The sequence below is a fragment of the Mastigoproctus giganteus genome, chromosome 2 (genome assembly GCF_048544385.1).
Source record: "Mastigoproctus giganteus isolate SK-2022 chromosome 2, ASM4854438v1, whole genome shotgun sequence".
Taxonomy (NCBI): Eukaryota; Metazoa; Arthropoda; class Arachnida; order Uropygi; family Thelyphonidae; genus Mastigoproctus; species Mastigoproctus giganteus.
In genome coordinates, this window is record NC_143576.1 from 4533113 (window position 1) to 4558663 (window position 25551).

Here is a 25551-nt window from a genome sequence, read left to right on the forward strand (position 1 = left end):
CATCCCTGGTTTGAAACACAGAGGCATCCTGTGATACCTCAAAGATGCAACATGAATGTTTTTCCAGCCCTTTGCTTTTAGCTATTAAAACCAAAACTTTACAAAATCATACACCTGTTACTGGCATCTTTCAGATACCACATGGGAACAGGAATTGACTAGAAGAAAGATAAGAAGTTTTTGCTCACTCACTTGGCAACTGTTAAACACACACAAAAAATTTGTCTCATAATTCATGGTATATCAAAATGAAAACAGAAAATACTGCATAACCAGTTAGAAATATTGGTGGGCAAAAGTACACAGGAGGATTTCATTTTATTCCAAGATTAAAAAAAATAATAATAACAGAAGTTTTAAAAAGTAACCTTTTGCTGCTGCACTGGCAGTGGAACGTTAATTTAGGTTAACCAACAAATGTTTGTCCTTACATAAATGATGTCATAAGGATTTCATGACAGACACTAGCTCCCCTACTTCCATTAAAATAACACTAAAAGAAGAGGGTAAATACCATAGGCTTTCCGCCATGTTGAAACCAGGCTTGTAATTTTTGACAATGAAATTAAAAATTAAATTGTGTTTTGCCATCATTTCTTCATTTTTTCTTTTTTTAAAATCATAATTTTTTTGTTATGTTTTATGCAATGGTAGGTGCGTCACTAACAAAAGTTGCACGTGCCAACAGATTGGGCACCCCTGGTTTATTATATAATGTTAATAAAGGATTGACTATATCTGTATAATCTTCCACAGCTGATATCAAAACTCCTCTCACTTCGAAATTATATTTTCCTGTGCTACAATTTTTTTAAAGGTATTATGTAATATTTCAACATTTGTAAAAAGGTAAATGCATAGTACATAATGTATTGATTAATTAATTGAATACTATTCAAATTAAATATAGAAGTGTATTCATTGGCTAATAATATTTAGATACAATTCATTGGCTTGTATCTAAATAAAAAACAATTTATTTAGATATAAGATAATTTGTAACTTCTTTTTAACAAAAGTTTTGTTTACTTCAAGAGAATTTTTTAAAATTGTGTATAGTGGGAACACATTTTTACCTTAACCAAATTTTTAATCAGCTATGTAATAACAGAACTAATGCAGAGTGATTTGCACAAAATCATAGTGTCTCCTCAGCCTCTTACTGCAGACCATGTGAAAGTGTTCTTGTATCAAATCCTTAGAGGTAAGTGCACTTTTTTTTTATGTATTTATTTTTGAGAAGGGGTGTGGATTGTCTGAAATTCCATATTTGGTGCTCACACACACACACACTCTCTCTCTCTCTTTCTCTCTGAAAAGGGGGGGGGGAGATAGAATATGAACAATAGAAAATTTTATATTGTTCATACCTTCTCAGTCACCAAGAAGTGGCTATTCAATGGCTCTCCAATTCACTTTGAATGTACCAAACTTTGGTGGGAAATTTAATCCATAGATCTACAACACCAAAAAGTAACTTCACGGGATCCAGCATTTTGTTACTCTCTAAAATTTTGTCTTTGTGTTCCCTAGTTCTCTCTTCTATTGATTAAAATATACCTTCCTTGTTTGTTTTACTGAACTACTATCAGATATTCCCTAAGATATCCAGTTGGCAAACTTTGAAGTTTGGACCTTTAATCCATTCCTCATACAGATATAGATTTTCACCACCTCACCAGTCTTGTTGCCCTTCCTTGAACGCTCTCTGAAAGCTCTACATGGTTGCCAACACTCTGGATTTATGCCAGAGAAACATTTTGTTTTTTCATTTGACCTTTCTTCATTTTTTTGCAATATCAAAATTTTTTTCCAACCCTTTTCTTTTTGAAAAAAAAAAAAAAAAAATTACATTACAGTTAAAATATTTTTTTATTTGGAATTTCTGTTTATTTTCATTAACGAATTGGCCATCAGGTGCACTATGGTAGTCTGCGCCATAGTCATTGCATATAGAAATGTGGGGTAATTAGCGTTTTCTGTTATGTGCAGTCATTTCATAATACTTATGTAGTGCCAAACTAAGATTTCTTTGACATCTTTCCGTAAGATTCCAAAGAAATGTGAAATAATTTTAGAAGAGACATATCCAAGATTTTCCCTGTATCATTTTCCTTGTAACAGATAAGATGTTAGCATCTTATCTATAAGATGTAAAACAGATAAGGTGTTTGCCCTATGGGGATGTGATTTTTCAATTTCAAGCTAGAGAAAACATGATGTAATTAGCCATTTGTAATCAAATAAGCATTATACAGTGTGCATAGAAATGCAAAAATAGATGTAACATTTCATAGTGACAATGATGTCATATGTGCTGGATGTTCATTTGAATCTTTATTATAGAACAAAATCTGCCTTTGAGCTGTGCTGATAATGTAGCTACATTGTTCAAAAATATGGTTGTGGAATGATAAATATAACAGGTATTGTTGTCAAGAAAAGGATTGAAAAGGTCATCAATCAAAATCAGTTTGGCTTCAGAACTTGATGTGGGACAAGGGAGGTGCTTCTAGCAATGAGAACAATTCTTGACAGAAAAATGGAAACGAATAGGAGAACATACATTGCTTTTGTTGATATACAAAAAAAGCCTTTGATAATGTAAATTGGAAGAAGTTGTTCACAGTCATGAAAAAATTTGGCCTGAACTGGAGAGACAGAAGGCTTATCCTGCATCTGTACAAGACACAACGTACTGAGATAGATATTAATGGTACCATAAAGGAAGCAAGGATCAGGAGAGGTGTGAGGCAGGGTTGCTCTTTATCCCAGTACCTTTTCCACATGTTCATCGAGGAATCCATAACAAAAATGAAGCAGGAAGAAAAGAGTATCAAGATTAATGGACAACAGATTCGCTGCATCGGATTTGTAGACGACATAGCATTATTAGCTGACTCAGCTGTGTAAGATTTTGGAAAGACTATCATTAAGGCTACAAGATTCACATCTAAAGGTAAATGCACAAAAGACTAAAATACTGGTCATCACCAAGAACGATGAACAACCTCAAACAAACATCCAAATGGGGAACAATAAAGTGAAACAGTTTTGTTATTTGGGAAATTTCGTTACCCAGGACAACCCGTGTGCTACAAGAGATCAGAAGAAGAATCACCCTTGCCAAGAAAGCTTTCAGTAACGAGCAAAATATTCTAACCAGCAGACACGTCGACAGGGAGACCAGATAAAAGTTTCCCCAAGTCATTCGTTTGGAGTGTGCTGCTGTATGGAAGTGAAACCTGGACATTATGCAACCAAGAGACTGGAGGCTTTGGAGACGTGGGTCTGGAGGAGGATGTTGAGGATTAGCTGGACCGAGCGACGATCTAATGAATCTGTCTTGAATGAGATGCAAGAAAAGTGGCAGCTACTCACGACTGCAGCAAAAAGACAATATAAATTTTTAGGACACACCCTAAGGCATAACAAATTTTTAGTGAATATCTCAGAAGGAAAAATATTGGGAAAGAAAGGAAGGGGAAGACCAATGAAGAAAATTCTAGAAAATCTAATGAGGAAAATGAACTTTAGGGAAATCTTCAGCAGAAGACAGATATGTGGTTGCAGCGACAAGGCAAAGCCTTTAGAGTTTGATGATGATGTATTGTTCTGAAATTGCACATACAGGGAAGAAGAGGTAGTGATGGCTCTGAAAAAAATTGGCCATTTTCAATTGCTACAGATGATAGTAATCAAAGTGATCCAAAGCTATGTTCCAATTGGGGGGGGGGGGGAATTCATTGGATTGAAAGCAACTTTCTCATTTCCAGCATTCGAAGATGACTCCATATTGAACATATTGGGAACAACCTTAAAAGCATGTGGGATTTCTTCATAAAAATTTCATGGCACTGTGTTGATAATGCACCTGTTACGGTAGGCCTGTAAACTGGAGTAGCAAGGATATTAAGAGAGGAGATTGAGAACTTGATAGTAATAGGCTGCCTATGTCATCTTATTAATTTGTGTGCTGGGGTCATACCCCCTAGATTTGTTGATGAATATATGTGCATATTTTATTGTACCAACAGTTTTAAAATCTCCAACTTCCATTTTGTAAATTGTTTAGTGTAGTAGACTAAAGCAGAAGGGTGATCCTGATCTAGTTATAGGCATTTCTGCTTCTAAGGTCATGGAGTCTAAAACAAGAGATGCTTCTTTTTCTCATTGAAAACTGATGTTCTTATAAATGCTGAGGTAGCTCAAATTTTGCCAATTGGTAGTACATCATTTTCAAATTTGAAATTTTTTGTGGACAAGTTTTCTGTACCTTTTGGTTGTTAAAGAAGCAGATGAAGCAGGAGATGTTTTGCAGCATCAATTTTTTCAGTTTCAGTGTGAGAACTGCCCAGCTGTTATGAAAGAATAAAGAATTGATGTACAGTGGTCCTTGGTTGAGGAACTTTGCACAAGGAAATTTGAACTATATAACAAATTATTCCAAGTACAGTAGAACGTCAGTTATCGTTATCTGGAATAATTTGAACGGCTGATCTTTCTTCTTTTTTTTTTTTTTTATGGTAATACAGTAAGGACCAGTTATATAGTTTGAAAATTGAATTTTAATTATAATAATTGAAGATCGACGAATATTATCCACAGGCAATAAAAATATAAAGCACGAATTTACACTTTATTACCAAAAGTTTATTACCAGTTAAATGATATGTGAAAATCTGAAGAATGTTATCCACAGGTTAGCAAAATAAAAATAAATTTATACTTATCTAACCGTAATTACATAGCATAATTAATATACATATTAATTACACAACACTTTGTAATATGATTATAATTTGAAATTGTCACTTATTTTAGATTGCCTTAAATTTTCACTACAAAGTCTATTTATAGATTTCCAAATATTGTATAATAGTCTATATTCACAATCACTTGCACCAGTTTCTTCAAATGCTCTCCTCAAGATGGCTATAGCTTCACGAGTTTGCCAGTTTTCAAACTGGAATTCATTCCGGTTCATCTTCATTTCCCTCCTCCTCGGCAGAATTATCAGTAACAGACTGGGCAATTTTTTTCATCTGTTAAAGCTGTAGTAACTTGTAGATCATCATCTAAGTCCACCCAGTCATTAAACTCCTGTTCACCCATGTCTTCACACTTTTCAGCATGTTCAGTATCGTGACTTAGTTGACCATCACGAATAATTAATCCACATTTTTTTTAAACAGTTACTAACACAGGTTTCGGAGACTTCATTCCAGGCACTCATTGTCATATGAAGTGCATCTAGAACAGTTATCTGCTTTGCGATATTGGATGATGTTCCCAAACCATCATCTATAGACTGGATGATTCTTCGTCTCATATCCGATCTACAAAAGGTCTTAAAGGTTTTTATTATTCCCTGGTCGAGAGGATGAATCAGTAATGTGGTATTCGAATGTAGAAAAACTAATTCCATGTTTTTGAAAATCAACTTTGGATGAGCTGGGCAGTTGTCCAAAACCAATGAAATTTTTTTTGTTTTTCTTATCCAATTGCAGATCCCATTTACGAAGATAAATGGGATCTTCAAATAAAGAAGCTGTCATCCAGGTGTTGGCATATTTTTCAACTTTCAACAGGCAGCTGTTTTACTCTTTTAAAACTTCTAGACGATTTATGCTTGCCTGTAACTGACAGCTGAAGATGAAGCTGTAACTAACAGCTTCATCTTCATTGTTCCTGTCATGCTGCACAGTAATGTAAGAACTGTAATCCTGTCCTTGATCTTCTTTCCTCCAGATGCAGAGGAATTTTTAAAAATCATGCAGTGGTCTGGGGTAGCCCTGACAACTCTTTATCTTCTTCTTCAAGAGGAGTGTTTCCATTTACAATGGGTTTCCTCAGCCTACAAGTTATTTCTTGTTAGGAATTTTATTTTTTCCCGCCATAGAGTGCAGTTCAGGGTGTCTTCGTAGGTTAAGCCTTGGACTGTCATGCACTTCCGTACTTCATCCATCCCCGTCCTCCTAGGTCTTCCTCTTCTCCTTCTTCCAGGAGGTATACATTCCAGGATAGCCTTTGGATATCTGTTTTTTTGCATCCATTTTACATGTCCATAGCATTAGCATTAGTAGAGGCATTTGATGCAAGAAAGCAAGCTTATGCAGCATCAGCCAAAAAAAAAAACCCCACTTCCACTTCATCCCTCTGTTCGTTCAAAATACCTGTCCAGCTGAGCCTTAGACTTATTTAGGCTATCAACCTCCACCACAAGGTATGGAAGTCTGTTCCACCAACCAACCACCCGCTGGCTAAAGGCAAATTTCCGCACGTCTATCCTACATCTGTCTTTCCTCAATTTGAATTTATGCCCTCTCAGGTGATTTTTCTGAGCTAGAGGAAGAATCCCATCAGCATTGAGCATGCTTAAACCATTCAAGGCTTTATACACCTCTATCAGATCACCTCGCTGGTGCCTAGTCTCCAGACACTGTAATTTGCAAAACTTAAGCCTTTCTTCGTAAGAGCACCCCTTTGTTCCATTCACTAATCTTCTTGCCCTTCTCTGTACTCGTTCCAGCAGCTCTACATCCTTCTTGAAATGAGGCCTCCAGACCTGTATACAATACTCTAGGTGTGGCCTGACCATCGCCGTATACAATGGAATAATCACCTCCTTATCCCTGCTGGAAAAATTCCTGTATATCATTGACAATACTCCATGAGCTACACTTGCAGCCCGTCTGCACTGCTCAGAGAACTTCATATCTGCCTGCACAACCACCCCCAAGTCCCTTTCACTCTCTACCACTGTCAGTGTAGTACCACAGAGTTGATACGTTGCTCTGGGGTTGCTGTTTCCCATGTGTAGTACTTTACATTTGTCAATGTTAAACTTCATTTGCCACCTCTCAGCCCATCTGCTCAACCTTTCCAGATCCTGTTGCAGCAGCATAGTGTCAGTAGTGTCCTTGACAACCCTGCCAACCTTTGTATCGTCTGCAAACTTGGACATTAAGCCCGATATACCATCATCAATATCATTTATAAATACAGAAAACAATAATGGACCCAACACTGAGCCCTGAGGGACTCCACTAATAACATCAGTCCACGATGAGCAGTGTCCATTGATTACCACTCTCTGTCTTCTCCCCCTCAACCACCCCTTTATCCATAGCAGCAATTTGCCTCCAATGTCACACTGCTCCAATTTGTGTAGCAGTCTTCCATGTGCAACAGTATCAAAAGCCTTTCTAAGATCCAAGTATATAATATCAAAGTTATTCCCTGCATCCAGTTCTTTTGTGACTGCATCATAGTATCCAATCAAGTTGGTCAGGCAAGACCTCCCCTTAACAAAACCATGCTGTGTCTGAGTTATAACTGAAGTCTTGTCTAAATGATCCTGCAGTGCTTCTTTAACCAGTGCCTCCATTAATTTTCCTGGAACAGAAGTTAAGCTCACAGGTCTATAATTACTTGTGTCAGCCTTTGATCCTCCTTTGTGAATTGGGGTCACATTTGCACATTTCCAGTCTATGGGTACCTCCCCTGAGTCCAAGGAAGCTCTCATAATTATGGCTAAGGGTTTGCTTACTTCCTTTGCTGCCTCCTTTAATATAACTGGATAGATCCCATCCACCCCGGGTGCCTTTCTTGTGTTTATCTTCAACAGTTTCTCCTCCACTTTACTCCCAGTTATTTCAAGATTCTGTAGCTTACTGCTAGAGTTGAATACACCGCTGGCATTCCTCTCGCTGAATAACTCCTCATGTGTGAATGTCGATGCAAAATATTCATTTAGTTTGTTAGCTACCTGAGCAGGATCATCAACACTTGACCCATCAATATCAAGTGGACCAATCTGATTCATCCCCTTCCTTCTAGAGTTTACATAAGTAAAGAACTCTTTGCTGTTTTTCTTTGCATCCCTTGCCAAGGATTTCTCGTAATCTGCCTTCGCCTGCCTAACCTCCTTTGTAACTTGGTTGCATATCAACTTGTATGACACAGAAGCCTATGACATGTGTTAATTTGTATGTATCCCATGCATTTTTCTTCTCTGCCATATGCCTCATTAGTTCATCTGACATCCATTTTGGCCTAAACCTTGAACAATATTTCTTAGTTGGTATGTAAAGCCTAGTAGCTTCCAAGATAAGTTCTTTGAATGCTTCCCATTTTGAATTTGCTGTTGGTAACATCATCAGTTGGTCCCACTGTATAGAATTTAAATACTGTCTCAGTCCAACGTAGTCGCCTTTACGGAAGCAATAACCCTTCCCTTTACCCCTAATGGTAGTTACCTCTTTGAGTAAATCCCACTTCAGCACACTGTGATCACTGCCACCTAGTGGTTCATTTATCTGCAGATTCTTAATGCATGAAGAATCACTGCTGATAATCAAATCAAGAGTATTACTCCCTCTAGTTGCCTCCCGAACATGCTGATGTAGAAAACAATCATCCAATAAATCCACAAAAGTCCTGCTAGTGTGTGAGTAACCAGCCCCCAAATTCCAGTCAATATCTGGGAAATTAAAATCTCCCATTATAAGACACTCTGATTTACTGGCCCACTCTATTTCCCTGTACAGTTCCTTATTATACTCATCAGAGTCATTAGGCCTATAGCACACTCCTACTCTCAATTTTGATCTCCCAATGTTTATGTCACACCAAACTGACTCCACACTGCACTGTCCAGCGATGTCAACTGGCTTCACTTCCTTGGTTTTTATGTGTTTCTTAACTAATAGCATAACCCCTCCTCCCTTCCTATCCTGTCTATCCTTTCTGTAGACGTTGTACTCCCCAAATTGCAGTTCTGCATCCTTTATATCTGTGTGACACCAAGTCTCTGATATCCCAATAATATCTGCTTTCGATGTTTTGAGCAATACCTCAAATTCATCAAATTTATTTACTAAACTCCTAGCATTGGTGTACACGCAAGTATACCTGCACCTGTTTCTGCAACTTCACCTGCAAGTATACCTGCACCCTAACACAACCCATGTGTTTACTTGTACCGCAATGGCTCCCTGCAGTCTCTGAAATACCATGCATCTTGTTTTTCAGGCTTCTGCTCATTCTAATAGAAGCAGTGCAAGAATCTCTTTCACCTCTGCCAGCAGTCTGGCAGAGGTGAAAGCATCTAACCATGTTAGATGCTTTTCTTTGATGGTGTCAATAATAGTCTTTTTCACTTCCATTTTTTTCCCTTATGTCTTCATTCCATTTTCTGTCTCTTCTAGAAGTTCCTGCTGAGCGTCTCCAAAAATCCATTTCTGTGGAGAGCAATTTGTTTTCCGCTTGCCTATTCAATGTCCAGGTTTCCGCTTCATACAATAGAAGACCTTGTACAATCGTTTGAAATATGTTTCTTTGTTTTATTTAGGGTATTTTTGCTCCACAGAACAGTTTGACATGCCGATAGCCTTTCTGCCGCCTGCAATTCTCTTATTGATCTCTGCTTGGGATGATCCATCACTTTGTAAGATTGACAACTCTGTTTATCTGTATTAAAAATGTCTTCAGGATTATAAGTGCTTAACAGTTTTTCAAGAGGTTTTCAACCAGTTGTCAGTTGTAGAACCATTGGAATCATGTTTTTCTCCGTGAACAATATCATGTCTCTTCTTCCATTTTGTTAGCCATCTGTCCATCGTCTTAAACCCTTTGTGTAGTTTTTCAGCAAAATCATTAGCCTTTTTGAAGAAGAATGCTACGATTGTTTGGTGTATTAAAATGAGCTGGCCTATTTGAACCAAACGGACAGAGCTTCATCGACTGATTGATGAAGCTCGCTTCATCAACCAAACAGTTGCCCTTCACGCTTCCTTTTTCTGGTTTCATTAATCACATTAGTGTTTAAGGTGTGATGCGATTTTGATAAAGGTGACTGAGGCACTCTTTTTTTATGTGAACCCCAAACACGAGAGGTATTAGAACCTATAGTACTTAGTACCTTGCTTGGGTTGGAGATTGAGAAGACGAAAGAAGATATTTGTTGACATTGGACTTGAACTTCTTTAGATTGTAATTTTAAGGAAATATGTATGAAGGAAGGTTGTTTCAGAAAATGGCAGTTGAATGAATAAATGAGGAAGATGAAAAGTTGGTTCTGTGGGTTTGAAGGTGGACAGTAAATGGATGTTGGCTGGTGGCGGCACATGTTCGGACTGTTTTGAAAGAGAGAGCGGGAATTATAGAAGCCAATTCAGAAGAACCCATGGAAGTATCTGTAGAAGAGGCATGCAGCAGAAACAGTACGTCTATGAGAAATCGAGTGGAGAGACTCTGTTAGAGATGAGTCGTTAATTAACCTAACTGCCCTCTTCTGAATCTAGAAGCCTGAGAGAGGTTTTGGGGGCACCATCCTAGATGTGGGAACAATATTCCATGGCAGGGCGGATTTGCGATTTATACAGAGTGAGCAGCTGTTTGGAAGAAAAGTAACGCCGAGAGCGAAAGAGAAAACCAAGTTTTTTAGATGCAGAGGAAGCAATATTTGTAATGTGCTTGTGCCAAGAGAGATTAGAAGTCAGGGTAATCCCCAAAAGAGATATCCTTTTGCCTAGAAATTGGAGTGTCACCAAAGATAAGCATAGGAGCAGAAGAATCCTTTTTGCGAGATATAAGGAATATCATCGGTTTGGCTGAAACAAGAAGAAGAAATGAATCACTTATAAGTTTATCAAGTGGAAATCTGCTGTACACCAATGGAAACAGTGAAAGGAGTGAAGGTGGAGTTGGGTTTCTGGTCCATAAAGATTTTAAAAACAACATTTTGGAATTCAAAAGTACATCACCAAGCGTGTCAAGACTAATACTCAAGATTTCTAAGAGGTACAAGCTAAAGATTATAATGATTTATGCACCAACATCGAGCCATGATGATGAAGAGGTTGAAGAAATGTACACGGAAATTGAGTCTTCTAGATGAGCAGAAAACCAACTACACTATTATTATGGGGGACTTCAATGCTAAGGTTGGAAAAAGGCAAAACAGTGCAGAAAGAGGAACTATAGGAAATTTTGGAATTGGTGAAAGAAATAAAAGAGGTGAAAGACTTGTGGAATTTGCAGAATCTCAAGGAATGTCAGTAATGAACACTTTTTTTCAAGAAAAGGGTGAACAGAAAGTGGACATGGAAGAGTCCAAATGGATTAACAACTAATGAAATCGACTTCATCCTCACTAACAGAAGATATATTGTGACTGATGTTACCGTCCTGAATAAGGTAAATGTTGGAAGTGATCACAGAATGGTAAGATGTACACTTGATATAGATGTAGGAAAGCAAAGGAAAAAACTGACTCGAGTAAATAATACAAAGGTCTTTGAGATAACAGAAGAGGAGAAAAAGCAGTATGTACTGGAACTTAAGAACAAGTATGAGCTTCTGCAGACTGCTGAGGACCAAGATATCGACGAGGATTATTACAACTTTTTGAAAGTGATAAAGCCCAAGAAACCTATAGGGAAACAGAAATCCAAAGAAGAAAAAATTAGTCAAGAAACACTTGTCATGATGAACCAAAGACGACAAATGAAGAGCAAGAAAAACACTGACAGGGAGAAAATTGAGTATACTGAGTTATGCAAAGCCATTAGAAAGAGACTCAGAGAGGACATAAGAAGATTTAACACAAGAAAAGTAGAACAAGCATTAAGGGAAAACAAAGGATTTAAATCAGCAGCCATGAGCAGTAATACAGAAAGACAAATGATACTGAAACTGAAGAATAGCGATGGTGTACTTATAAACAGCAGAGAAGGCATAATTCAAATAGCAGAAGACTACTATAGAGAATTATACAAGGAGCGAGGGAATGATACCAGCAGTGGGAAAGATGGATTGCAAAGTAGCAACACATACGACATACCCGATATTCTTCCTGATGAGGTAGAACATGCATTGAAGAAAATGAAGAATCGGAAAGCCCCGGGGGAAGATGAAGTTACTGTAGAGTTGTTAAAATTGGGAGGAAGAGACATAACGCAAAAACTGGCAAGGCTCTTCACAAAGTGCATTAGAAAAGGTGCGATGCCTAAGCAGTGGAATAATGCAATCATAGTTTTGCTGCATAAGAAAGGAGATAAATCAGAAATTGGAAATTATAGACCAATTAGCTTGTTATCCTACATCTACAAGTTGTTCACAAGGGTCATTACTAACAGATTAGAAAGAATACTTGATGAGAATCAACCGAAAGAGCAAGCTGGCTTTAGGACAGGATTCTCAACTATGGATCACCTTCACGTAATATCACAGCTAATGGAGAAAGCAAATGAATATAAAACACCATTATGCCTGGCATTTGTGGATTATGAAAAGGCATTTGACTCCATACAGCATAAGGCAATGTTTCGGGCACTGGAAAGACAAGGCATAGATACTCCATATATTATGATTTTGAAGAAAATATATGAGAGTGCTACATCCTTTATTAGACTAGACAAAGACAGTAGCAAATTTAAAATCGAGAAAGGAGTTCGACAAGGAGACACAATATCTCCGAAGCTGTTTACTGCTGCCCTTGAGGAAGCTTTCAGAAGATTAGACTGGTTGCAGAAAGGATTCAATGTGAACGGAGAGTACCTAAACCATTTACGATTTGCAGATGACATTGTGGTCATAAGCCACGATCCCAAAGAATTAGAGGAAAATCTTAATCAGTTATGCACAGTTAGTAAGGATTTTGGACTAAAGATGAATATGGCTAAAACAAAAGTAATGATGAACAAGTATGCCACGGAAAGGGAAATAATGATTGAAGGAGCAGTAATTGAAAAGGTGGAGTCATATACTTATCTGGGACAAGTTATTAGCTATAATAATGATAAATGGCTGGAAGTCAAGAGAAGAATAAATTTTGGATGGATAGCATTCAGGAAATATAGTCACATACTGAAGCGCAATATCCCAGTTTGTCTGAAACGTAAAATAATGAATCAATGTATACTCCCCACCATGACTTATGGAAGTGAAACTTGGGCACTCACCAAAAGAATGGAAGAGAAGCTAAGAACTACACAGCGAAGAATGGAACGAATTATATTGGGAATCAGACTGTTAGATAAGAAGAGAAACACATGGATTAGGCAGCAAACTCAAGTAAAGGACATTCTTATCAAAACTAAAGAACTAAAATGGTCTTGGGCAGGACACATAGCTCGTAGACATGATGACAGATGGACAAAGAAAATAACAGAATGGTACCCAAGAGGAGCTAGAAGAAAACCTGGAAGACAAAGGCGGAGATGGATAGATGAAATTCATGAGTTTTTCAGTAGTAAATGGATGGCCAGTGCTCAAAACAGAAGGAACTGGAAAGTTGCTGGAGAGGCCTTCATCCTGCAGTGGATTGAAAATGGCTGATGATGATGATGAAGACAAGACTGAGTTTTAGAAGGGTTGAAATCAATTAAGTTGTCTTTGCCCCACTGGAGAATTACATGAAGATCGGCATTTAAGGAATTGGTAGCCGATTTTCGAGAAGTTGAAGCTGATTGAGCAGGATAAGGTTTCTCAAAATGGAAAGTTGAATGCAGTGTGCTATCATCGGCAAAACTATGGATAGGATTTCCAGTCAATGGAAGAAGGTCATTGATATACAAGAGGAAAAGAGTGGGGGAAAGAGCTGAACCTTGGGGGACACCAGCATTAGTGGAGAAGTTAGAAGACAGAGAGCCATCAACCATCACCCTCAGTGAGCGATCAGAGAGAAAACTGGATAACCAATTACTAAAAACAGTTGGCAAACCATAAGATGGAAGCTTGTTTAGAAGACCTTTATGCCAAACACGATCAAAAGCCTTTGAGATGTCAAGAGCAACTACTTGTGTTTCACCGACCCCTTTCCATTGAATTAGTCCATAAATGGATAACATAAGCCAGAATATCACCAGTGGATCGACACTGACGGAATCCATATTGGCGATCATTGATCAGACGGAAGGTTTCTAGGTAGTTTAAGAGTTGGCGGTTAATTGATTTAGCATTAGCATTAGCATTAGCATTAGTAGAGGCATTTGATGCAAGAAAGCAAGCTTATGCAGCATCAGCCAAAAAAAAAAAAAAAAAAAAACCCACTTCCACTTCACCCCTCTGTTCGTTCAAAATACCTGTCCAGCTGAGCCTTAAACTTATTTAGGCTATCAACTTCCACGACAAGGGATGGAAGTCTGTTCCACCCACCAACCACCCGCTGGCTAAAGGCAAATTTCCGCACATCTATCCTACATCTGTCTTTCCTCAATTTGAATTTATGCCCTCTCAGGTGATTTTTCTGAGCTAGAGGAAGAATCCCATCAGCATTGAGCATGCTCAAACCATTCAAGGCTTTGTACACCTCTATCAGATCACCCCGCTGGTACCTAGTTTCCAGACACTGTAATTTGCAAAACTTAAGCCTTTCTTCGTAAGAGAACCCCTTTGTCCCATTCACCAATCTAGTTGCCCTTCTCTGTACTCGTTCCAGCAGCTCTACATCCTTCCTGAAATGAGGCCTCCAGGCCTGTATACAGTACTCTAGGTGTGGCCTGACCATTGCCTTATACAAGGGAATAATCACCTCCTTATCCCTGCTAGAAAAATTCCTATATATCATTGACAATACACCATGAGCTACTCTTGCAGCTCGTCTGCACTGCTCAGAGAACTTCATATCTGCCTGCACCACCACCCCCAGGTCCCTTTCATTCTCTACCACTGTCAGTGTAGTACCACAGAGTTGATATGTTGCTCTGGGGTTGCTGTTTCCCATATGTAGTACTTTACATTTGTCAATGTTAAACTTCATTTGCCACCTCGAAGCCCATCTGCTCAACCTTTCCAAATCCTGTTGCAGCAGCATAGTGTCAGTAGTGTCCTTGACAACCCTGCCAACCTTCGTATCGTCTGCAAACTTGGACATTAAGCCTGATATACCATCATCAATATCATTTATAAATACAGAAAACAATAAAGGCCCCAATACTGAACCCTGAGGGACTCCACTAATAACATTAGTCCACGATGAGCAGTGTCCATTGATTACCACTCTCTGTCTTCTCCCCCTCAACCACCCCTTTATCCATAGCAGCAACTTGCCTCCAATGCCACACTGCTCCAATTTGTGCAGCAGTCTTCCATGTGCAACAGTATCAAAAGCCTTTCTAAGATCCAAGTATATAATATCAAAGTTATTCCCTGCATCCAGTTCTTTTGTGACTGCATCATAGTATCCAATCAAATTGGTCAGGCAAGACTTCCCCTTAACAAAACCATGCTGTGTCCTAGCTATAACTGAAGTCTTGTCTAGATGATCCTGCAGTGCTTCTTTCACCAGTGCCTCCATTAATTTTCCGGGAACAGAAGTTAAACTCACAGGTCTATAATTACTTGTGTCAGCCTTTGATCCCCCTTTGTGAATTGGGGTCACATTTGCACATCTCCAGTCAATGGGTACCTCCCCTGAGTCCAAGGAAGCTCTCATAATTATGGCTAAGGGTTTGCTTACCTCCTTTGCTGCCTCCTTTAATATAACTGGATAGATCCCATCCACCCCAGGTGCCTTTCTTGTGTTTATCTTCAACATTTTCTCCTCCACTTTGCTCTCAGTTATTACAAGATTCTCTAGCTTACTGCTAGAGTTGAATACACCTCTGGCATTCCCCTCGCTGAATAACTCCTCATGTGTGAATGTCGATGCAAAATATTCATTTAGTTTGTTAGCTACCCGAGCAGGGTCATCAACAGTTGACCCATCGATCTCAAGTGGACCAATCTGATTCATCCCCTTCCTTCTAGAGTTTACATAAGTAAAGAACTCTTTGCTGTTTTTCTTCGCATCCCTTGCCAAGGATCTCTCGTAATCTGCCTTCGCCTGCCTAACCTCCTTTGTAACTTGGTTACAGATCAACTTGTATCTATCATAGGCTTCCATGTCACCCATTAATTTATATGTATCCCATGCATTTTTCTTCTCTGCCACATGTCTCATTAGTTCATCTGACAACCATTTAGGCCTAAACCTTGAACAATATTTCTTAGTTGGTATGTAAAGCCTAGTAGCTTCCACAATAAGTTCTTTGAATGCTTCCCATTTTGAATTTGCTGTTGGCAATATCATCAGTTGATCCCACTGTATAGAATTTAAATACTGTCTCAGTCCATTGTAGTCGCCTTTACGAAAGCAATACCCCTTCCCTTTACCCCTAATGGTAGTTACCTCTTTGAGTAACTCCCACTTCAGCACACTGTGATCACTGCCACCAAGTGGTTCATTTATCTGCAGATTCTTAATGCATGAAGAATCACTACTGATAATCAAATCAAGAGTATTACTCCCTCTAGTTGCCTCCCGAACATGCTGATGTAGAAAACAATCATCCAATAAATCCACAAAAGCCTTGCTACTGTGTGAGTGACCAGCCCCCAAATTCCAGTCAATATCTGGGAAATTAAAATCCCCCATTATAAGACTCTCTGATTTACTGGCCCACTCTATTTCTCCGAACAGTTTCTTATTATACTCATCAGAGTCATTAGGCCTATAGCACACTCCTACTCTCAATTTTGATCTCCCAATGCTTATGTCACACCAAACTGACTCGACACTGCACTGTCCAGCGATGTCGACTGGCTTCACTTCCTTGGATTTTATGTGTTTTTTAACTAATAGCATAACCCCTCCTCCCTTCCTATCCTGTCTATCCTTTCTGTAGACATTGTACTCCCCAAATTCCAGTTCTGCATTTCTTATATCTGTGTGACACCACGTCTCTGAAATCCCCACAATATCTGCCTTTGATGTTTTGAGCAATACCTCAAATTCATCAAATTTATTTACTAAACTCCTAGCATTGGTGTACACACAAGTATACATGCACCTGTTCTTTTTCTTAGCTACCCTAACACAACCCATGTGTTTACTTGTACCCCAATGATTCCCAGCAGTCTCTGAAATATCCTGCATCTTATTTTCCAGGCTGCGGCTCATTCCAATAGAAGCAGTGCAAGAATCACTTTCACCTCTGCCAGTGGCTACTGTTAATCTATTAGTCCTTGTATCCCCCCAATCTAGCAGTTTTCCGACCCACCTAACATTGCCTCGATAGCATCAGCAAACATTCTCTCCATTACTTTAGAAAGAGTAGAAGTAATTGCAATGGGACGATAATTGGATGGGAGGGATTTGTCACCCTTTTTAGGAACTGGCTGGATATGAGCAAATTTCCAAGCAGAAGGAAAAACACCTTTAGAATAAGAAAGTGAAAAAAGGCGGCAAAGAATAGGAGTAAGTTCAGGAGCACAGGTTTTGAGAACAAGTGGAGAAATACCATCAGGACCTGGAGCTTTCTTAGCATCGAGATTCATCAAAATCCTTCTGATATCCTTTTGACGGAAGACCACAGGAGGCATTGAATGGAGCGTGTTGGGAATGGTGGGAGGTGTTTTACCAAGATCATTAATACATGGGCTGGAAGAAAAATGGGATGCTAGCAGGTCAGCTTTATCCTTGGCTGAAGTGACAACAGAACCATCTAGTTTGGACAGAGGTGGGAGCAGAGATGGGCAAAAGTTGCGGCCAATAGCTTTGGCAAGAGACCAGAATGCTCGGCTACCATTAGGGCAAGAAGCAAGTTTTCTACTCTTAGCCTGTTCAAACTCTAGTTTGGATTGATTAATAACTGCTTTACAATTGTTGCGAGCTTTGGTGTAGGCAGAAAATGAAACTGAAGAATTAGAAGCAAGCCAATTACAATATGCAACATTCTTCTCTTGGACAGCCTTAGCACATTTATTGGAAAACCAAGGTTTAGATAAAGGATGAGATTTTAAAGTGGAGTGTGGGATAAAGGATTCCATTCCTGCAAGAATAATTTCACTGACACGATCTGAGCAAACGTTGACATCAGAACTTTTGAAACAGTAATCCGACCAAGGAAAAGAAGAAAAGAAGTCTCGTAGGTCATCCCATTTTGCATTCTTGTAATGCCAAACAACACGAGGTTGGGAATAGCCATGAGATAAAGGTTCCATTGGAGAAGAGACAATCACCAGGTTGTCATCTGAAGTGCCTAAAGGAGCTCTCACTTCGACCGTGTACTTAGAAGGGTTGTTTGTGAGAAAAAGATCAAGCATATTGGCTGTATGATTAGGATTGTCCGGTATTCTTGTAGGTAAATGAACAATCTGTGCTAGGTCATTAGTAATTGCAAAAGCCTCAGCATCTCGACCTGCTGGGTTGGTGTGACTAGAAAATGAAGCCAGCTGGGGTTGTGAACATTAAAATCACCAAGTAAAATTACCTCACTGTTAGGAGAGTTGGACTGAGAAAGTCAAGTTGCAACGAGAGGAAGTCAAAGAGCTCCAAGTGTGATTAGTCGAGTTGGGAGAACGGTAGAGACAACAGATGAATTTGACACAATGAGGTAGAGAGATTTTAAGCCAGAGAAGATCAAAGAGAGGAGATTCGAAATTGCCAAGTCTCTGACAGGGAATATCAGAACGGACATACGCACAAGCACCACCTTTGAGGCGAAAGGAATCATACAGCGAATAATTTGGGCATCTGAGATGAGCAGTAGTTGAATCAACCGATAACTGAGATTCAGTCAGAAAAAGTACATTAGGTTTGGCAGACTGCAAGTGGAAATGGACATCGTTGAGATTAGAATTGAGACCACGTATATTTGTGAAATGAATTAGGAAGTCCTTGGGAGGTTTAGATCTTTTCGCAGATAAGCTTGCTCTATTAGTTTGAAAATTCATGGTGTATTCAATAGTAAGAAAAAGTGGGTGGGACATGCTGTATGAAGTAATGAAATTTTTGGATATGGCGTACATGTGGTAAGAATATACCCAGATCCTTGACATAACGTGGCCTCGACAATGCTCCCCGCATACACACTACTCGGACTCCCTCCAGTCACTATCTGGTAGAGTAGATGTAGCAAGATTATACACTAGCTGATCTGGAAGCCTCCTAGAGAGTTACCAATAGGTCCGGTCCGGTGTGCTAACTAGCGGCCGGCCTGCAAAAACCATTTTAGAGCTGTACCCTCGAAATGTAAGGAATATTGGATCTCGCCACGACGTTCATCATAACCTCAAAAGTCATCAATCATACTGCATGATGGAAGAGATAGGGAAGGCTTGACCGGAACTTAGCTCTAGAGACTAAACATGGGTTCCACCACTTCAAGCCTCCAATAAGCAAAGTGGTGGTATTTCACCGGTTGATGAGAGTCATCTTCCACCTAGTACTGCCTGGTAACATAGAGGGGTGGCGTTCCTCCATGTGGTGTGGGTGCCACACCTTGACCCTTGCTTACGTTGGTTCACACCTGGGTGGTCACCCACCATGTACTTGTGCATGGGGGATTATACCCAGGATTACTAACAGTCCCACCATCGTGAAGGTGCAAGCAGAGGATTTGGCTGTCACAGACTGTCCGGACTTCGCCGAAATTGGGTCCATTTGACTTGAGTTTCACCCGAATATCAGTTCCATCAGCGTTTTAGACTCCCAGGTAGCAAGTACAGCTTGTCTGGCATATCTGAGAGAATGTCTGTGACAACCTCAAGGACCAAATTTTAATTTTACTGCTTTTTCCTTTTGAAGCATATTGCTAAATTAGTTTATTTAAAGTCATAACTTATCTTTTACACTCGAATTCGCTCTTTCTGTTCACTGACTTTTTTTTAATTTTACTCCCAAAAAAAAAAAAAACACTATAAAAAAGATAAGTGTCAATAAAAAAGGACACAGCACGTGCAAGTGAGAAATGGATTAAAAACTTTATGAAGTTTAGATGTAGGAATGAAGAGTAGATTCTATACATTTCAGCATAATTACTTAAAAACACACAATTCCAGCTACTGTGCCGGTATTGTGGCAAATGCAACAAGATCGAGTTTACTGCCAGTTATAACAGATTGTACAAACAAAAGCCCAATAAACCGAAAACTGCAAATTGTTTTTATTGTTTTATGGTTGTGACCTTTAGAAATGTGCTTTAGAAAAATATCACAGAAGCTAATGAGTTTTCTAGGAAATTTAGTTTAGCTGCAGATTCAGTAAGAACAATATCTGCCCAAAACTGTGTGATTTATTATTTTTCTTAGTATTTTACTGTAAAATATCAACGAAAAGAAAACTCGTTTTAAAATTGCAACAAAAAACGGAAATTATTAATAGAATTAGAAAAGGTGAAAATTTAGGAAATCTCGCCAAAGAGTTTAAGTGTGGACTTCAACAACAATTTACGACATCAAGAAAAATTCCAGTGCTGTTACAGAATTTGTGTCGATTATGAATAGTGAAGGAGCATCTAGCAGGAAAAGGACTATGTCAAAACTTGAAAATGCCACTTTAGCGAGTGCACTTTATTTGTGGTTTCTTCAGAAGCGAAGTTTAGGCGAGCCAGTGTCTGGACCAATATTGTGTGAAAAAGCATTAAGATTTTAATCAAAAATTAAGAGGTAATGAACATTTTAAGGCAAACACAGGTTGGCTGAAAAACTTTAAACTGAGACATGGTATACGTGAACTGGAAATTCAAGGCAAGAAACTTTCTGCAGATGAATCTGCAGCGGTGTCCTTTAAAAGTAAGTTTGCTTAAGTTATAGCAAATTATGAGAAAGAAAATGTTTATAATGTTGATGAGACGGGCTTATTATGGAAGGCATTACCGAGGAAAACCCTAGCCACAAAAAGAGAAATGTCTGCACCAGGTTTTAAAATGAGAAAAGAGCGAGGTACAATTGCTGTGTGTGCAAATGCTACTGGGACGCACAGATTGCCCAATCTCATTATCAGTAAGTCAAAAAAACCGAGAGAATTTAAAAATCTTTCTAATTTTCCTGTTTTGTACAAAAATCAGAAAAATGCCTGAATGGATGTTTCTGTTTTCTGAGACTGGTTTATAAAGTTTTTTACTCTTGAAGTTCAAAAAAGACAGAAAACCATAAAAAAAAAACTGGAAAAGTTTTACATCTATTAGACAATGCATTATTGCCTACCAAGGAATTATTTCTTTCCGATGAAGATTCGGAAGATATCATTTTGTTTTATAAAAATTTGAACATTTTGGAATCAGTTTTTATGATTGCAGAGGAGTGGAACGATGAACTAACACTTTCCTGTGATTGCCGAAAACTCTGCCCAGAGGATGATTCAGGAACAACATGTAGCGAAAATATTTGACCCAACTCACTCCCAAAGGAAGAATTTATTAAAATTATTTCTGTCATTCCTGGATGCGAGGATTGTGACGAAAAAGACATTGACGAATGGCTTTTATCAGATGCCTTCGATCAAGGGTTTCAAATGTTATCAGACGATGACATTGTCTCTGCTCATTTGAAAGAAGAAACTTCTGGGGATTTTAGTGAAGAAGAGGAAGTTCCCATCGAAGAAAGCTAGGGCCAACAAGTAGCGAAGCTATTGTGGCATTAGAAACAGCATTGAAATGGGTAGAAAACCAGGAAAAATGCGATATTACCAAATTGATGTTGTTAAGGAACTTGAGAGATTTAGCAGAAAAAAAAAGGTTACAACAAACGAAACAAAAAACCATTGAACATTATTTTAAAAAATTACTTTAAATTTTTTTTCCAGATAAAATTTGGAGTAAAATACCTCTCCAAATGTACATGCTTATGTAAATGTGCAAATTTTTATGTAGAAGTTATTATTATTTTTTTAAAATTAAATAATTCGTTTTTTTGAATCAATTTAAAGTCTCTTTCTTTTACCTTAATACATTTTAACAGAATTTATTTAATCTTACCTTACGTTCAATTATCCGGAAAATTTGGCTATGCAGAAGAGGTCTGACATTAATTATTCTGGATAACTGATGCTCTACTGTAATGCTTTTTTTGCATTTTAACAATTCCTCATAGCAGTGCTGAGTGTGAGAGAATATTCAGCTAGTTAGAAAAACATGAACTGAGTTGAGAATTTCTATTTTTGGCAAAGCTTTTTTCAAATTCTCCTGACCTCAAAGTCTGGCTATAGGGCCATTGTTACGAACAAGACTGGCCCCAACATTTCTGAAGAGGGCATAATCTGCAACATTATATCTTCCTTAAAGCAATCGAAATAAGGTGTCGAACAATGTCAACACATGTAACTTAAGTTACTTTGATATGCATAATATGGCCTAGCTATCTCTTGTGTCAGAAAATCCCATAATAATGACAATAAGAGAAAATCCAAACAGAAATCCACTGACTTAAAAATACTCATGTTTGAAAGTGCACTGTACTTGTAAACAATCCTATGTGTATATTTTAATATAAAAGGTGTATGTTGTCAGTAAAATTACATTTCTAGTGCAATGTGGACTTAATTTCCAGCTTTTAAAAGTCCAAAGTTGGCAGCTGTCTTTAGTTGAGTTTGGCCTTGAGATCTCAATGCAATATTCTAAATGCAGTCTCACCATCACATCACGTCACAGTCACTTTTCCTGTATGTTATAAATAGGACACCATGTGCCATTCTAGCCATGTGTTTACACTGCATCAAAAATTTCATGTCTGGCTGAATCGTAACACTATCTTTACATCCCAAACCAATTTTAATTCTAACTTACCCTTCCCATTTTATATGTAAGTCCTCAGTTTCTGTTTCCACATACAATAATATAAACTAATAAGCTATTTATAATCCTGTAAGTATCCAAAGCCTAGAAAAATCATTCCAAGCTGATATGAGCAAAATTTTGATATGCACAAAAATTAAAAAATAATAAAGCTCAGTAATTATATTGTTGAACTAATACCATTAATTCTAATGAGTTATGCACCCATTTCGGTCCATTCTTTTAGTCTTATACCCTTTCTGAGGATGCTGCAGCAGAGGCATCTCTCCAAGGTAGGTGCCTCTGTTGCCACACTTTCACCCCAGCTCTTGAGAGCAGAACTCAAATGGTGGAAAATAATGAATCCAGTAATGCTCAATTCATTATTTTCCACCTTATTTAGCTTAACTAAATAATCTACACTATCCTGCTTAAATCTAGGACTCTGGTGAAAAATGTATTATTGTTTTCAAAGTAATCTACAAAAGTAACACTAGATATAATAATAATAATAGATAATAAATAATAAAGAGATAATAATATGAATTTGCTTTAAATAGGATTGAAATATTTACATTCAGCTCATATTCTTCATCGTGACATCAAGCCTGGTAACCTGTTAGTAAATAGTAACTGTGTACTAAAGGTATGTGACCTACAGCAAAAACTCTTTTAAGTTTTATTTTTTATGTATTTGATATTTTCTAATTTTATTAAGTTTTATTTAGGTAAGCAGTTCAGCAGCCCTTATCTGCACATTATTGAATACATACCGAAATGTGGTAATATCTTGATTTAATGGACTATGCCTCCACATAGTCCAATTAAATGCCAGTTGTCTGTTAATTAGTTATAAAGTGGGCATTATTTAGTTTGTCATTTTACTAGGTAATGAAATAAAGATACTATTTGACCACGTAAGAAATTGTCTATATTAAACTTGAAATGAATGTATATTATTTCCAGAGTTGAATATTATGAAAACCTGTTGAAATACAAATTAAGATATTGTAATACTGTATTACCATGCACTTGCTTTGTGAGGTGCAAAAGTGCCTGAAATTTTGTCACATAGTGACAACTCTGACTTAAGATTATTGAGAGCCCGATGTGCTCTGGAGTTTCAGTTGAATTTCTACTGTCTGATTAGCAGGCTAGTAGAGCATGCTAAGCATGTTAGACCTGTAGTAATGAAAATCTTGTCTAGGCTGTTACTCTTTACTGATGTGAATTTATAAGGGGTATAGGCATGAAGGAGCTTGCAAGCTTTAATTGGGTGGTTATCTGAAGTTTCCTCTGAATAATTATCCCCTTGAGAAAGTCATTAGGTAATAAGGTTACAATTTAGAGTCCAAAGCAAATGTGTGAAGTTTATGACCATTCTAAGGGCATTTGACAACTTTGGATTGAAAATGGTACTATAATGGGCATAGCTGCCAACTTTCTAAGTTTACAACAGAGAATCTGCCTTTTTTGCAGTAATACATGTTTTTCTTGTTGCAAAAACAAAAGTAAAACTGCTAAAATCAGAAATTTTTTTTTTTTTTTGAAAACTCTGAAAATTTCTTGTTATTTTCGTTAACAAATATAGCTGTAATACACACCTGAGAATATTTTGCCATAATTGTTCAGTAGTTGGCCCAAAAAGGAAAAAAAAAAAAAAAAAAAAAAAGGCAAACTTTATTCTGCAGATTTAGTATTTCCAATATGATTTGTTGGGCTGTATGATATAACCCAGTAAATTTAGAAAGCAGTAAAGATTAACAAAACAACTTAAAAGTTTTTTTTGTAAAATACTGTTCTCCCCTTGTCAATCACAATTGTAAAAGTCCAATGAGAAAAATATAGAAGTAATTCTTGGAACTAATCATAATTAGTTGACATCTAACAGACAGTCCAAACGCAAATACACAATCAGAAAAAGCCTGTGTAAACTAATGTTTGAAAGCATACTGTACTGATTAACAATCCTACTGTACTGTACTGATAAACACTGAAGACAGCAAAATTTTCTTTTCTCATGTACAAGTTACATTACACACTTCCCTGTGTTTGAATTAACATCTTTATTCCTCATAAGAGCAGGAACTGTAACTACAAGTTAGGTACTTTGTTTTTCTACCTATAATTATCTGATACGTCTGCTACTTTCTATCTGATAACCGTTGCAATTCTATATTATATGATACTGTTTCAATGAATGAAAGCAGGGACAACCTTCTCATTATCTGCAAGTGAAATTTGCTCTATTTTGTTAAAATATTTTAACTGGCAATAACACCAATTTAGGTAGTCATGTGACACTGTTGGTACTCAAATCCATTAAATAAAGAGATTGTTGCAATAAAGTAAATATACTGAAATATTTCATACCTTACAAGTTCTCTTCAAAATTGCAGTGTGTGCAAGCCTTGGGTTTACACACGCTGTTCCATACATTTCTTCCAAGCACAGAAACATTCCTGTTAAGTCATCTTTTTCTAAGCCTTTTTAATGCTTATGTCGTTTTTTCTCTTCAGTTTTTTTTATTTATTTTTTTTTTATTGTCGTCAGTGGACTAAAAATGGGTTTTCTTAAGTACACTTTTCAGTTGAGGGAAGAGAAAAAAGTCACAAGGGGCTAAGTCTGGCAAGTTAGGTGCATGTTCACACACAGGGATCTGTTTTTTTTTTTTTTTTTTTTTGTCTAGAAACCGACAGAGCATGTTGTGTGTGCTGCAAAATCTTGGAGCATCCAACCATCCTTCCACAATTCAGGTCTCTTTCGATTTTTTTTTTTTTTCCCACAGTCTCATCAGAACTTCAATGTAGTATGTTTGATTGATAGTCTGATTTGGTTGAACGTATTCAGCCATAATTACTTTAATATCAAAGAAAACAAGAAGCATGGTTTTATTTTATTTTTTTCACGGGGATTGCATTGACTGTCTTTTAGTTTCTGGGTAGTACTGATACAGCCAACTTTCATCGCAAGTAATTACAAGTAAGTTTTTGCCCAATATTCAAAGCGT

At 37.7% G+C, this 25551-nt stretch overlaps 1 protein-coding gene across 2 annotated transcripts in view; it reads left to right on the top strand.

Moving 5' to 3' along the window:
• nmo (serine/threonine-protein kinase nemo) overlaps nt 1-25551 on the top strand; it is a 249634-nt gene that overhangs the window by 123144 nt on the left and 100939 nt on the right. For both annotated transcript variants that reach the window (XM_090387956.1, XM_090387947.1), the window contains exons 4-5: nt 1098-1204; nt 23102-23187. In XM_090387956.1, coding sequence (XP_090244082.1) covers nt 1098-1204; nt 23102-23187 — 193 coding nt within the window. The remainder of the gene's footprint in view (nt 1-1097; nt 1205-23101; nt 23188-25551) is intronic.